The sequence below is a fragment of the Silene latifolia genome, chromosome Y (genome assembly GCF_048544455.1).
Source record: "Silene latifolia isolate original U9 population chromosome Y, ASM4854445v1, whole genome shotgun sequence".
Classification (NCBI taxonomy): domain Eukaryota; kingdom Viridiplantae; phylum Streptophyta; class Magnoliopsida; order Caryophyllales; family Caryophyllaceae; genus Silene; species Silene latifolia.
This window is the reverse complement of record NC_133538.1, coordinates 382098842-382115088: the sequence shown is the minus strand read 5'-3', so window position 1 is coordinate 382115088 and position 16247 is coordinate 382098842. Positions and strand designations below refer to the sequence as shown.

Below are 16247 nucleotides of genomic sequence, written 5' to 3'. Positions count from 1 at the left end.
TTTTTTTTTTTTTTTTTTTTGACAATTAGAAAGCGAGTAGAGATTACAGACGGATAAATCCCTTAGCTAATCCATGAGCTATCATATTATAGTTTCCAGGGAAAAACCATAAGGAAATACAATGGAAATTGTGGACCAAATTAAAGATATCTTCAATAATGGTCTTGGTTCCATGGTGGAGTTGAGTAATTTTGAGGACTTTAGATAACACCGGCAAACAATCAGAGAAGACAGAGATATGAACGTATTTAGACTTCAGAGCAGCAATTAATCCTTTCCGAATAGCCAGAGCTTCAGCTTATTCCACACTTTGTGCCGCTAACGATCGGGCACCCTGTAAAACCACTTCTCTAGAGTTTCTCCTTATAACCCAACCTAAACCAGTAGAGAGATTTTGGTGCCAAGAAGCATCTACAAATAACTCAAGTTGGTCACAACTCACAATTAAGTAAGAGGAAAAGAAACACTATTCCTTAAATCCAAAAGCTGATCATCTGCACGGCATTGATGCATAACTCCTTTAGGGTTCAACCTAGAAGATCTTACTTCCTCCGCTTTCAACAGTTAATGTATTATACAACTTGTTGTATATACAACTTATTCAATGTAGTTGAACTTTGTTATAAAGTTATCGAGCTCTACTAACAAAATTATCGAGCTATGATACAAAGTTATCGAGCTTAACAGAATAATTATTAAGCTCAATAACTTTGTACTATAGCTCAATAACTTGTAAAATAACTCAACAACTTTGTGTAAGAGCTCAACAACTTTGAGGCGGTTGTACAATGCTACTATACAACTGGTTGTAGGATAGTATTTGTGCGCTTTCAAAGCCATATTGTAGGAAAATTCATAGACCTTGATAGCCGTACATAAATCTGAGTACTATTCCTGTATTTATATGACTTTGTCATAAACCAGTCAGTAATAATTAGTTTAAGGGTTCAACTCTATATTTGCATACGTTCGTACGTACACATTAAATGAGTTCAAGCATCCAAGAGTTTTCTAGGAAGAGATGCCCTTCCCCTACAAGAACAATGCTGCTGCTAGTAACACTAACAGCAGCAATCAATGTCATCAACCACCGTGTACACAACCGAGTCATTAATTCACTTATCAACTAGGGGATCAAGCTTACTGTCGTCTCTATGTAGACCACCATCTCATTTTACGATAACTGAATATTACTATTTGTCAAAATATGGTGAAACAAAATTATTAAGGAATACTTGTAATAGAAATGGTTCTGCAAAAGTAACAAGAAATAAGAAGATAATAACATTAATTTTGATCATATTCATCCTTCCTTCACTATCCCATTCAAGTACACCCACCATACATGACAATACATCAAATCTCCGTCACGGCCTCTAAATGTAATTTTCTTTTTCTTTTTGTATATATAATCCAACATATATACATAAACAGATCCTTCCATCTTCATACACTCATACTCTGCATCTTATAAATGTACACATTTCCCCCTCTTGCTTTGTTTTTCTTGGATCGAATATTTGGGCAGTGCAGAAGTCAAAGAAGGTCTCACGCGAAATTTTTGAGGGGAAAATAAGGAATGTGGGCGGAGAAAGAGGAACCAAAGAGGGTGATGGGAAATGAATGAATGAAATGAATTTTAAGAGTTGCTAAGCTGTATATTATCCCTTTGGTTCCTTTGGCATTTGATCTAAACGGTTCTCAGAATGTTGGGCACGAAAAGACGGGATTTTTAAGCGGAAGTAGGACAGTCCCAACAGTCTATGGTTGTTCGAGAGTTTGGCTTAAGGAGTTGCAGCAAGAAAACTATAGATTAGTTTTTACAGTGATATTTGTTAAAAGCTATAGTGTCTCACCGTAGCTTGCAACACATCGTTTGTTGGATTGACAATCTCTTTCACCCGGCTACCATTCTTGTATATTTTGAACGTCGGTACTATTCTCAAGCTTTCAGCTTCAGCTACATCTCGGCTCACCTCAATATCAACCTATAATCAATAAAAAACATTTAAAAACAACACGATATTGTTGTCAAAAGATCAACTTATGCTCATTAGAATGAAGACGGTAGTAAAAGTAACGCAAACATCAAGCTTCGAGCACGATGTGAGGAAGATAATAACGCACCTTGAGGAAATTGATGAAAGGATATTGACTACATAGGGTATCCAATAAAGAAGATATCCGTTGGCATTGTGGATTTGAAGGGCTTTCAAAATGGACAACAGACACGCCTGCAATTCCATAAAGTCGATATTATAGAAAGAAAAAAAAAAGGCCAACAGAAAAACTACGATAATCGACAAGAGGACCACCTGGTGAGGATATAGTAGCTCTGAAGTGCTCAAGACCCGTAATTTCCTCAACATCACCTCCAAACCTCATGTTATAGACCTCTTCACCACGAGATTTCTTCAATGCAACTTGCGCATGGAATAAAGACTCGGCAACTTCATTATCTTGAGGAAGTTGTTTTCTCACAACCTCATAATCTCTAACAGCCTCACCCCACCGTTCAAGCTATTAGCAACATCAAATAACATGGTCACTAATTGTACAATGCCTTAGAGTAAAGAGATGCCCAATTTTCATATGAAACGGCCTTAGGATAAGATTATCATGGGACCGACCCATACAACGGGGTGGTTACTAATTTATTTTAGTTTTTTGTAGGTAAGTGGGTAAGTAGATGAACTTTCTAGTAAAATTGGTTGGCTCAAACTAAACTACAACTAAATGGTCTCTCGAGGGATTTTATGACGGAGATGACCCTACTTAGAAAATTAGACCTGCCTTTTTACCTTATTGTTGGAGGCAGCCCTTCGAAGAAGGGCCTTGGTGTAATTAGGATGGATACGAAGTGCATGGTTGCAATCTTCAATAGACTTCTCCCACATCCCAAGCTTATACCAACAAGCAGCTCTATTCCCATAAAGAACAGAGTTGGAAGGATCAAGTTTGAGCCCTTCTCCATAAGCTGCACAAGCTTCTGTAAACCTTTCGGAATTGAAGAGATCATTTCCACGAGCTCGGGCTTTTGCCACCAGTCTCACAGTATTTAGCAGTTTTGCAATTTCGACACCTCTAGGGTCAATCTTCCTGGCCTTCTCAGCAAGGGTTACTGCATTCTCAAACCTGCAAGATATCCATCATCTTTTCTCACTTTCCCAAATCAAGCGTAAAAGTTCCGCTCTGGAAGAAAGACTATTCCTCTGACTTACCTTCCAAGTGCCATCTCGATTTGGGCTTGGACGTAAAACAGGTAAGCCTCGGAAAGCATCCCGAAAAACTTACTATTTGAGCAGCAATGTGGAGATGGGTCTATTTTTGGTGTATTTGACAAAATGCTTTCAACATCATCGATTTGTAGTAGTTTTAGTAAAGATTCTGCTCTGCATAAGAAGAGCTGCAATTCATGGAACAAACTAGCTTCAGTCTCAAAGTAAAGGCATCCCTAAGATGATTTTAATAAATTCAATACTCCCTTGGTCCATTTATATTGTCCTCATTAGCGTTGGTGGTCAAACAATGTTGACTTTGACCAATATTTTCTCAAGAGTATACAATAGCTCAACATTTATAAATTGATGATATTAACACTCTTTTTTAGATAAATCAAACATGATCGAACTTACATTGTACTCCGGAACTTATAAATTGAGACGGAGTGCTAAACAAAGGTTCCAACATAGTCCCAAGACTTTTTACCTGAGGGGAATAGTCAGCTCCGGCAGTGATGGCAGCATCTCCTTCCCGTAATGTGCTTTTCCAATCTCCATTTCTCCGTGATTCAAAGCATTTATTTAAATGTTTCTCAACCACTTGCAACTTGTGGAGCTCCGTCGGATCAGGTTGTTGACCCGCATAACACAGGTGCCTCCTGGCAACCTCTACCTGTCCTAGCCTGAACCGACCAAGAAAAAAGGAAGATAAATAACTACCTACACAAAGCTACCAATGCATAAACAAACTAGAGTAGTACAAAAGTGTACAAAGTATGTAACAAAGGGAAACACTAATGATGCAGGATGAAGGGAAAATGACTCGTCACAATTATAACCTAATCGGCAGATGTAGAATCCAACGAAGTCATTGGGATGATACATGTGCAAGGACCCAAAAAGGTTGGACCTATCTGTAATACTCCGTATTTATCAGTCTTTGGGTACTCTATCGAGTAGGCCTTACTCTGTCGAGTAAGGGTAAGTTGCGTTTTAAAATAGTTTTTGACCTGTTGGGTACCCGATCGAGTAACTAGGATACTCGATCGAGTAAGGGGTACTCGATCGAGTACCTTAGATACTCGATCGAGTAGCCGGTTTACGGGGAGTTTTTCTCGAATTTTGTTAATTATGCGATTAAGATATATAACCTTTTCCGTCATCATTCTAAACACTTTTGCAAAACCTAATTTACTGTCAAAGAGAGAAATCCCGGAGTTTGGAAGGTCGGTTTTCATCGTTGGTTATACCGTTGAGATCCTTGCGTCGATGGTAAGATCTATGTACCCTTTTTGTTGTCTTTCCTTTAAGTTGGTTAAACCCTAATCTAGGGATTTGGGGGTTTTTGAGTAGTTTGTGATTTGGTAGCATTTGTATGTTGTATGATAGGAGGAGGTTTCGTAGAAGAAGCTTTTTGATACAAAATTTTGAGAGACCGTCGATAGTTGTGCTTTCCGGGTAGGATTTCCTACTCGGTATTAATCACATAATGGGATGATTGTTGATGTGTTGAGATTGATTGTTTGATATAGTAATTGTATTGTGACGGTGGTGATTGTGATTGTGATTGTGATTGTTGTCTATGGTTCTCGAGATGCGTTCTCTACCGAGTGGAGTCACTTGCGGGAGTGGCTTCACGCCATAGTTTCGCCCTTCGTGGAACCCGCCACGGAAGGGGATGTGCACATTAATAGATAGGGTTATCGCTCGGTATGATGAGCTGGGCTTAGGTGGGAACGGTGCGGTCCCCCCGGCTTTGGCGGGGTCCAGGTGGACGATCGGTGATTGAGATTGTTGGGATTGGTGTGATTGTGTGTGTGTGTGTGAGTTAAGCATCTGTTTATCTTATTGTTGATATATTGAGTTGTGTGATTAGATCGGCCGGTTGTTGTTTTGTAAAACTGCGGTGATCCATTCGGGGGATGGTGAGCGAGAATTGAGCGAGGTTTGAGTTGAATCTTCGGGATAGGCGGGATGTGCCACCGTCCGACGATAGAAGTCTTCATTTGTAGTCTTTTAGTTTTATGACATTTCAATATTTCATGAGACGAGTTGGTTTTAAGAACTTGTACCCGTATTTTGGGATTTGGTTTTAATTGTACTTTTCACTAAAGTTATATCATTTAAGTTGTTTCGTTATTGTCTTATGAATATCATGCCTCGGATAACCGAGATGGTAGCATCCTTATACCTGAGTGGTCCTGGTAAGGCACTTAGAGTATGGGGTGTTACAAATGGTATCGAGAGACGATTTCGAAACCCGTAACCAATGAATCTAATGAACATGGGGGTCAATTAAAATGAACCGGGGTAAAGGTTGTAGGAGCTAATGCAAAGGCTTGGGAGACGTCCTAAAGTCGCGAACTCGCCCTACAATTTTGAACCGGTCACATGGGGGGTGTATGTCAAGGTCGTATGCGTTGTTTGGTTAGCTTGTGTGTGAATGTGATGAAGTGTGTGTAACTGTTGGATGTTTGCAGTAGAAAGTTTATGTAGAACTGTTGTTGGAATAAGAAACATGATGGATGTTTACAATGTGGCGTTTAATAACATGATATAATGATTTCGTAGATCGTATGAAAGGATGCGTAGCATTATATGCTTAGTTATGATATAACGTTGGTTTTATAAAGTTTTGAGCATGTTAGAATATGATATAGCATGCGGGTAGCGTTTTTGAGTTAGCATGACTCGATCGAGTGGGACTGACTTGATCGGGTGGGTTTTTGACGATTTTGAGTCCAAAATCGTGTTTTTGAGCACTCGATCGAGTACCTCGGGCACTCGATCGAGTAGGGGGTCACTCGATCGAGTAGCCTAGCTACTCGGTCGAGTATGTTAGAGATCAGAAGGTCTGTTTGGGGTCTGATGTTGGAGCACTCGATCGAGTATGGTGGGCACTCGATCGAGTAGCCTGTTACTCGATCGAGTATGTTTGGGGAACTCGATCGAGTAGGGTCTGGGCAGCTTGTTTTCGTGTTTTGAGGTTTTAGCGCGTATGTTTATATCCACCCCCAAGAAGAATGCGTTGTATGCGAGAGCTGAGCTTATGAACATAGATGACATTGTTAAGATGTTGGAGCATCGGGATGCTCTTACTGAGGCTTTAAAGACTGTGGGGAAAGATAAGGATAAGGATAAGGAGAAAGAGGTTGACCACTCTAAAATCAGCCTCTATATAGCGAGGTTTAACCCGAAAGAGTAAAGGGGGTTGGGGAGCCTAACCTTCTTGATAGGCGGCTTAGAGATGGAGAACATATTAGATTTGGTTCTTTGTCCGATGAGATGAGAGTGGAAAGCTCCGTTCTATCCGAGGGAGGGTGGCAAGTGGTGGGATACGGTGAAAGTGAGTGCTAAGGAGTTTTATGCGAACCAAGGTTTACCTGCTATACCTTGGGAAGAGTTTCGTAGGTCTATGAGAAAAGAGTTTGTACCAGAGCATGTGAGGAGTAAGTTGAGAGAGGAGTTTGATGGGTTTAAGATGACCGCGATATGTACGTGGTCGAGTACTGACAGCGATTCAATGACAAGTCTAAGTATCGAGGATATGGGTTTGAGTGAGGAGAATCTGGCGCTGAGGTTTGAGAGGGGGTTGACCCCTAAGATTATGCATAAGTTACCCGTGGGAGTCCTTACTCATGTTAAGGAAGTTTATGAGAGAGCTGGGAGAGCTGAGAGGTTGGTGGAGATGGCTCAGGAGAGGTTAGGTGGCGAGAAAAGGAAGTCTGAGAGCGAGGGTGGTGGCCAATCTAGTCACAAGAAAGGCAACCACAATCGCCCAGAGGGTTTTCTTCGGGTCGGGTTGATCTTTGGGGCTTCCTTTGGGCGTGGCCGTGGAGGTGGTAGTAGTAGTTGGGGAACGACCTGCTTCAGTTGTGGTGGTGTAGGCCACAAGAGACATGAGTGCACAAGTGCACCGGGAACTTTCCAGAGACCTACTTTCCAGAGACCTGCGCAGAGCTACGCGAGCAATAGACCGGCTGGGTTATGGTGAGCAATAGACCGGCTGGGTTATGGTCAAACCGGGGAAGTCAGAGCTACCAGAGTGGAGGCAACCGCAACGGCGGTAATTCTTATCAGAAACCACCAACGAACAACAACAATAATCAAGGGTCGGGTGCTAAGCGACCACGTCGCGCCCACTCTTGTCGGGAGGTGGATGAAGACCGATGGAAAGGTTTGTGATGGAGAAGAAAGCAGCTGAGGAGGATGCACACGTTATCACTGGTACTTTTCTTGTTAATGGTATTCATACTTTTGTTTTGTTTGATTTGGGGGCTTCTCAGTCGTTTGTATCTTCGAGTCATGTTAAACGGTTGGGTTTGAGGGTGTATGAGTCTGTTAGTGAGAAAGTTTTTATACCTTCGGGTGAGTCTGTATCTTGTGGGAGGTTATATAGGGATGTACCTATGATAGTTGGGCAAGTTGATTTCCCTGTAGACTTGCTAGAGTTTCCTTTTGACGGTTTTGAGATGATAGTTGGGATGGATTGGCTGGGAAAGTATAAAGCTAAGATAGACTGTCATCAAAATAAAGTGTCTTTAAGAGGTCCTAAGGGCGTTAGTGTGTCTTATCGTGGGTTTCTAGTCAAACCCAAAGTTAAGTTGATTTTTGTTACCTTAAAGTCATATCTAAGGAAGGGATGTCCTTTGATATTGTGCCATGTGAGAGATGACCAGGATCGAGGGTCCGACGTTGATCAGATACGAGTGGTGGGAGAGTTTGAGGATGTGTTTCCAGAGGAGATTCCGGGGTTGCCGCCGAGAAGAGAGATAGATTTCACAGTAGAGTTGAAACCAGGGACGGGGCCATTCTCTAAGGCACCGTACCGTATGGGTCCTAAGGAGATGGAGGAGCTTAGGAAACAGTTGGATGATCTGATAGAGAAGGGATACATTAGACTATGTGTATCGCCGTGGGGAGCACCAGTTCTTTTTGTGAAGAAGAAGGATGGGAGTTTGAGGTTGTGCATAGACTATAGAGAGTTGAACCGAGTGACAGTGAAGAACAAGTATCCTTTGCCAAGGATAGATGACTTGTTTGATAAGTTGAGTGGTGCATCAGTCTTTTCTAAGATTGATTTGAGATCGGGGTACCATCAAGTAAAGATTAGAGAGGTGGACATACCAAAGACAACTTTCACGTCGAGGTATGACCATTATGAGTATGTGGTGATGCCGTTTGGGTTGCCTAATGCACCGGCAGTGTTTATGGATTTGATGAATATGATCTTTAGACAGTTTTTGGACAAGTTTGTAGTGGTGTTTATCGATGATATCTTAGTCTACTCCAAGACTAAGGAGGAGCATGAGGAGATCTGAGGGTTGTGTTACAGACTTTGAGGGAGCATGATGTAACACCCCACGGTAATTGAAGAGGTCCATTTCTAGGCTTAAATGACTAGTGCTTAAAGGGATTGGAAGTACTACTCATATCAACAAAGTGCACTTTCTTTTATGGTCATCCATGTGAAAGAACTCCAAAGTTAAGCGTGCTTGGCTGGGAGTAGTCTTAGGATGGGTGACCTCCTGGGAAGGTTTCCGGGATGCGCATGAGTGAGGACAAAATGCGCTATAAAGGACCCGTGTTGATCTGTGGGCCATGTACACAGCCTGGTGAGCTATCATAAGTAACCGCTCCCGACCCGATTTGGGCCGGGGTGTTACACATGAGCTATATGCTAAGCTATCCAAGTGTGAGTTCTGGTTAGAGAAGGTTGCTTTTCCGGGGCATGTGATCTCTAAAGATGGAGTAGCTGTGGATCCGGCAAAGATTGAAGCAGTGACAAAGTGGGAAGCACCAAAGAATGTTGCTGAGATCAGAAGTTTCTTCGGTTTAGCTGGATACTACAGACGGTTCGTGAAAGATTTCTCCAAGATAGCTAGACCTATGACAGCGTTGATGAGGAAAGAGAACAGGTTTCGTTGGGATGAGAGTTGTGAGACGACGTTCCAAACATTAAAGAAGCGTTTGACCACAGCTCCTATCTTAGCATTACCTGAGGGGATTGAGAACTTTGAGGTTTATACGGATGCCTCAAAGAATTGGTTGGGGTGTGTGTTGATGCAGAACGGTAAGGTGATTGCCTATGCTTCTAGGCAATTGAAGCCTTATGAGGAGAACTACCCTACTCATGATCTGGAGTTGGGTGCAGTGGTGTTTGCTCTCAAGATTTGGAGACATTACCTTTATGGAGCAATCTTTAAGGTATTTTCTGATCACAAGAGTCTGAAGTACATCTTCACTCAAAAGGAGTTGAACATGAGACAGAGGAGGTGGATGGAGCTGATTGGCGATTATGACATGGAAATTATCTACCATGAAGGGAAGGCCGATGTAGTTCTTTGATGCTTTGAGTAGGAAGAGTGTACATTCTTTGTGTACACCTCTATCTTTGATGAGGCTGAGAGATGAGGTAGCGAGGTTTGGGATACATATGATGCAGAAAGGAGATGCCATGGGTGATCTGACGGTGCAACTTGAGTTTTATGATGACATTCGAGGTAAGCAGGCGTTGGATCCTAAGACAGTGGAGTGAAGAGCTGGAGTAGAGAAAGGGACAGTGTCCCGATTTCGATTTTCTATTCATACAGACGGTAGTTTAAGGTTTGATGGTAGGTGGTGTGTTCCTAATGATGAGGAGTTGAAAAAGACTATCATAACAGAAGCATATTGCACACCATATTCAGTTCATCCAGGTGGAGATAAGTTGTATAAGGATTTAAAGAATACGTTTTGGTGGCCTGGAATGAAGAAAGAGACAGCTGAGTTTGTGGCCCGTTGTTTGACATGCCAGAGAGTTAAGGGGGAACAGCGACGACCACAAGGTAAGATTCAGTCTTTAACGGTACCTTAACGGTACCTGAGTGGAAGTGGGAATCCATTTCCATGGATTTTATCGTGGGTTTGCCAAAGAGTCAACAAGGTAACAACATGATTTAGGTAATAGTGAATCGACTGACCAAGTCAGCTCACTTTGTTCCAATGAAAGATACATGGACTAAAGCACAATTGGCTATGGCCTATCGAAAGAACGTGCTTAAGTTACATGGAGTCCCTAAGGACATAGTGTCTGACAGAGATGCAAGATTTATATCAAGGTTTTGGAAAGAGTTGCAGGAATCGTTGGGAACAACTTTGAAGATGAGTCTGACATTTCATCCGCGGATGACAGGGACAGATGATCGAGAGAACAATCAAAACACTTGGGGATATGCTACGAGCTTGTGTGATGGATTTTGGTGGTAGCTGGGAACAGAGGTTGGACTTGATAGAGTTTTCTTACAACAACAGCTATCACACTAGTATTGGTATGGCACCGTTTGAGGTTTTGTATGGGAGGAGATGTAGGAGTCCGATTTGTTGGGATGATAGTCTTTGAGCCGGTGGTTTTAGGACCGGAGATGGTGCGTGAGATGGTGGAGCAGTTAAGATGATCGGGGAACGGATGAGAGCGGCTCGGGATAAGCAAAAGAGTTATGCAGATCTACATCGCCGGGATATAGAGTTTTAGGTTGGGGAAAAGGTTCTTTTGAAAGTGTCTCCTATGCGTGGGGTTATGAGATTTGGGAAGAAAGGCAAGCTAAGTCAAAAGTTTATTGGGCCTTATGAGATCTTAGAGCGAGTTGGGAAGTTGCGATATCGTCTCGCTTTACAATTTGCAGAGAGAGTGCATAATGTGTTTCATGTATCGCATGGTGCGGAAGTATGTGAGTGACCGTCACGTGTGTTAGAGCGAGAGAACTTAGAGCTAGATGAGTCCTTATCATATCTTGAGGTGCCTAAGCGATTCTTGGCCGAAAGGTTAGGAAGACTAGGAGTGGTGAGACAGTTTTGCTTAAGATCCTTTGGTCTAACCACGAGACTGAGGAAGCTACATGGGAGCCAGAGGAAGCTATGAAAGAGCGTTACCCTTTTCTTTTTGATCAGGTATGTATGGTTACGGGGACGTAACCTTGTTTCTTTTAGGGGGGTAGGAGATGATCGCGAAGAGTTTTTAAGAGTTTTATACCCTTTTTGTATGTTGTGTCGGTATGTTTGTCGGGATGAGTTGGGTTAGTAACATGTTGTGTCGGTATGTTTGTCGGGATGAGTTGGGTTAGTAACATGTTTTATGTTGAGTTTTGTTTTGGTTGTTGAGTCGGAAGTGTTGAGGGAGTACCTTTGTTTAGTAGTGGTTTGAACTTCGGGGACGAAGTTCTTTTCAAGGAGGGAAGGCTGTAATACTCCGTATTTATGTTTTACAACCACTTTCTTATAAATTTTACCTGGTTCATTCCGGATCCTTAACTCTATTTCGGTTTTTAAAAAATCGTTTTAACCTTTTCTCTCAATTTAAATTTTAAGTTTTTCTAAAAGAAAGACGGAATTCGATTTTAAAACCCCTAAGTTCACCTTGACTTTCCATTACATTTTCGTTCTCCCTTTTGTTTTTTATCTTCCCTTTTTTATTCGCATTTTGAGGCGTGCGTTCACCCATGGACGGTTCGAAAGGATGATTCATATCAGCCGACCCCAAATCATTTTGGGATTAAGGCTCTGATGTTGTTGTTGTTGGATACTCTATCTAGTAGGCCTTACTCTGTCGAGTAAAGGTAAGTTGCGTTTTAAAATAGTTTCTGACCTGTTGGGTACTCGATCGAGTAACTAGGATACTCGATCGAGTAAGGGGGTACTCGATCGAGTACCTTAGATACTCGATCGAGTAAGCTAGGTTCTGGGAGTTTTTCTCGGATTTTGTTAATTATGCGATTAAGATATATAACCTTTTCCGTCATCATTCTAAACACTTTTGCAAAACCTAATTTACTGTCAAAGAGAGAAAGCAAGTACGTTCATCATCTTAATCGCATTGTTAGCAAATCCCGGAGTTTGGAAGGTCGGTTTTCATCGTTGGTTATACCGTTGAGATCCTTGCGTCGAGGGTAAGATCTATGTACCCTTTTTGTTGTCTTTCCTTTAAGTTGGTTAAACCCTAATCTAGGGATTTGGGGGTTTTTGAGTAGTTTGTGATTTGGTAGCATTTGTATGTTGTATGATAGGAGGAGGTTTCGTAGAAGAAGCTTTTTGATACAGCTGTAGAGACCGTCTGATAGTTGTGCTATCCCATAATGGGATGATTGTTGATGTGTTGAGATTGATTGTTTGATATAGTAATTGTATTGTGACGGCTGTGATTGTGATTGTGATTGTTTGTCTATGGTTCTCGAGATGCGTTCTCGGCTGAGTGGAGTCACTTGCGGAAGTGGCTTCACGCCATAGTTTCGCCCTTCGTGGAACCCGCCACGGAAGGGGATGTGCACATTAATAGATAGGGTTATCGCTCGGTATGATGAGCTGGGTTTAGGTGGGAACGGCTGCGGTCCCCCACTGGCAGGGCTGGTCCAGTGGACAGTCGGTGATTGAGATTGTTGGGATTGGTGTGATTGTGTGTGTGTGTGTGTGATTAAGCTGTCTGTTTATCTTATTGTTGATATATTGAGTTGTGTGATTAGTGCGACCCGGTTGTTGTTTTGTAAAACTGCGGTGATCCATTCGGGGATGGTGAGCGGTGAATGCGGAGTTTGAGTTCGATCGGGATAGTGGGATGTGCCACCGTCCGACGATAGAAGTCTTCCATTTTGTAGTCTTTTAGTTTTATGACATTTCGTATTTTTTATGACAGTTGGTTTTAAGAACTTGTACCCGTATTTTGGGATTTGGTTTCAGTTGTACTTTTCACTAAAGTTATATCATTTAAGTTGTTTCGTTATTGTCTTATGAATATCATGCCTCGGGTAACCGAGATGGTAGCATCCTTATACCTGAGTGGTCCTGGTAAGGCACTTGGAGTATGGGGGTGTTACACTATCAATATAGCAAGATTGAACAATGTGCAGAAATGCCCTCCAAGGAGGTCACCATGTGACAAGCCACCAACATAAAGATAAAGGTGTGTGCATCACAATTCGCCATCAAATTCACAAATTGACTAGCCTTAAATTAAGCATTGATAATGACAGCCACCAACCAACCCCTTTTTTTCTGTGAGTTTAGGCATGCAAGAAGACGAAAGGCCGGTGCAATTACTAGCGCAAGGTGATTCGAATCAGCGACCTAACGTCCACAAGCCTTCTGCCTTTATCAGTATGCTAAATCATCATAGGTTAGAATCTACATTTCTATTGGCAAGATTTATCAAAGGAGTAGGCACCATCAGGCAGACTTAGATTGATGTAGCAGATGGAGTTGCAAATGCCAGAGCTCTCGAGACAACTATCTCCGATTTCATTTATGATACACCCAAATCAATCACAACACCAGCCAAAAGCGTTTCCCATCATTCTCAAAACGAAATCATGAACTTGACAGTGCCACCAATCACAGCCATCACAAAACGTAAATAAACCATAATGAACCAGGGGAACAGCAAATAATAAGAACCATGATCTAATCTCAAAAGGACCAAATATCCAGAACAGGTAAAAAATCAACAAAAACCAACAATGCAGTTTAAAAAATCAGCAGAAAAGACCCAATAAAATCCTAAATAATTAAAATATAAGCAAAATCACCTAATAAGCAGAGACCCTAATCTGTGGTGAGCTCTTCCATAAGCAGGATCCAACCTCACGGCCTCCTCACCCTCCCTCACTGCTTCCCCAACTCGACCCAAACCCGTCAATGCTGCTGCCCGGTTACTCCGGAGAGCAGCATTGCTAGGCGAAATGGCGATTGCCCGATCATAAAACAATAATGCCTCCCCAAAATGCCCTCTTTTATAATGTTCATTCCCCACCTTCTTCAACTCCTCAGGGTCCACATTCCCTGTTCCCTTCTTCATCAAACTCCCACCTCCGCCACCAACCACCACATTACCTCTTACTCTATCCCCCACTACACCGCCACCGCCACCAACTATCACATTCCCTCTTATATTACCCATCACTCTCTCCGACACAACACCGCCACTGGATACGTCCCCGATGATGGTGGAGGTTGATGACTTTAGGGTTCCGCCTGCCCGCATTATACTACCGTGACCGTAATTCACGGTCCCAGATCCCAACACGTCAGCTTTCCGGGCAGCTTGATGATGATGATGCTGCCCGGTCACCTTTGTCCTGCCTGACGGGCAGATAATGTTCCCCGTCGGTAACACATTCAACGGTGGCGAGTTCACCGTCCCACCGACAGTCTCGTTCACTATCGAGTGTGATCCACTTGACCCAGAAGAATCGGACCGCCCGTGGCCCGGTTTACTCCTACCAGGCCGGGTTTTCGGGCTGAGACATGTTTCATTATTCAAGCCGGACAACGTCAACTCTCCGGAATGCCTCTTTGTTCCCGGATTCGGGTTAACCCGACCCGAAAACGACCCAGACGAACTCGAGCTGCTGCTAGTGGTGGTGGTAGTAAGAGAAATATGGTATTGGGAAGGCCCAGTAGACCGGGTTCGAGTCCGGAGCGGGGAAACGGGTGAACCCAGATCAAGTTCACGGAAATCTGGTTTATTGTCGGAAAAATTTGAGTGCTTGAGTCGATCTGATAGTGTTTGTATCCCCTTATCATTATTGGCCATTTTTATTGATTAAAATTGCAATGTACCCAGATATTATGCGATCTTTCTGATGATAAGAAACAATGTTATATGAACAATGAACAAAAACCCAGAAAACGAACTACGATTGAAGAACAAAAAAATGGAGAAATGGGGTTTAGTAGTAGAAGAAGATGTGAAAAAAATGAAAGAGATGGGGATCTCGTGAAAAAAAAGGAGAGAGCAAAGAATGGGAGTGTTGTTATTAAACTAGCCAAATAGTATTAAAAGTACTGTAATTAAATGTACAGTAATTTGAAATAAATATAAATGGGTGTTTGGGTGATGGATAATTGGATATGAGAACAAGGAGATGCCGAGTGTCGGAGATGATGAGAGGGAAAGAAACGATGTAAGGAAATGAATGGAGTTTTGAGGTTTACTTCATTTTTTAGCTTTTTTTAATCATCGTTTTTTAGCGATTGTTGTTGTTTGAAGGGAGTGAGATTGGAAGTGACAGTGAAACTAGTTCACACTTTACACTTGTTTAGTTTTTGTTTTCACATTTACTCCTCCCTTTTCATCTTTTTCTTTAGAAAAAAATCACAAATAACCACCACGTATTAGCATATTTTTACAAATTATTATCAGTATTTACATTTTTAGAAATAACACCCAACCTTTCATATATTATAACACCCCATATAACAAGGTGCCTTACCAAAGACCACCCTAGCATGTGAAGCTGCTACCATCTCGGTTGCCCGAGATTAGTATATCAAAAGTAACCATTCAGAAACATTTATTAAAGTATAACGTTTAGCGATTACAACGTCTCAAAGAATACCAAAACGAAAGTGTATGAATCTCAATACATAAAAATCCAAAACATCTAAACTTGTAACAGCGGAAGCTAGACTTAAAGTGATGACATCTCATCCTCGTCCCCGCAGCTAAAGATAATCATCACCTGTCACAATCTGCTCACCATCTCCGAATGGATCATCACAGTTTTACAAAACAACGGGGTCAGTTCACTGAATAATCAAGATAAACAATATACAAGAAACAACCACAACAACCACTATACAACCATCCTCCAATTTCCAATCATGCCTCATATCCAACTACACACTCAAGTGTGTAGTCCTGCCAAATTACCTGCTGCAACAGATAATCCACACCGTCGGGGGACCGCAGCTGTTGAACCAATAGTTTATATGTTTATGTTTTGATGATGTCAAGGTGTTTTACATTTTATATACTTGTTGCGTGTAATCGTTTGTTAAGTATTTTAGAACTAACCTATTATGAGCAACAAAGAAGAATGTGACAATTGCGTAAGAAGTTCAAGAGCCTTCGTTCAAGATCAAACGATTCAAGATTCATTCAAGAACTATGTGAAGACGAAGTTCGTCTAAAGTTTAATCAAGCTTGGATGATGACGTAGCCTATACTCGAAGATCTCCTTGAAGATTAGAATAGCATAGGTGATTATCTCGTAATGG

General features: G+C 41.9%; 1 protein-coding gene across 2 annotated transcripts; it reads right to left on the bottom strand.

Annotated features, from left to right (window-relative positions):
* Positions 1-295: 295 nt before the first annotated feature.
* Positions 296-15266, bottom strand: LOC141627491 (TPR repeat-containing thioredoxin TTL1-like). Of its 2 annotated transcripts, XM_074440737.1 has the most exons (8): positions 13775-15173; positions 3709-3904; positions 3222-3406; positions 2802-3135; positions 2316-2520; positions 2128-2234; positions 1857-1988; positions 296-411 (listed from the first exon to the last, which is right to left on the bottom strand). In XM_074440737.1, the coding sequence occupies exons 1-8, from the start codon at positions 14779-14781 to the stop codon at positions 376-378; spliced, it is 2202 nt and encodes a 733-aa protein (XP_074296838.1). In that variant the 5' UTR covers positions 14782-15173; the 3' UTR covers positions 296-375. The 2 variants fall into 2 exon arrangements, with proteins under 2 accessions (XP_074296838.1, XP_074296839.1); XM_074440738.1 differs by lacking the exon at positions 296-411 and having other exon boundaries at positions 1267-1988; positions 13775-15266.
* Positions 15267-16247: the final 981 nt, after the last annotated feature.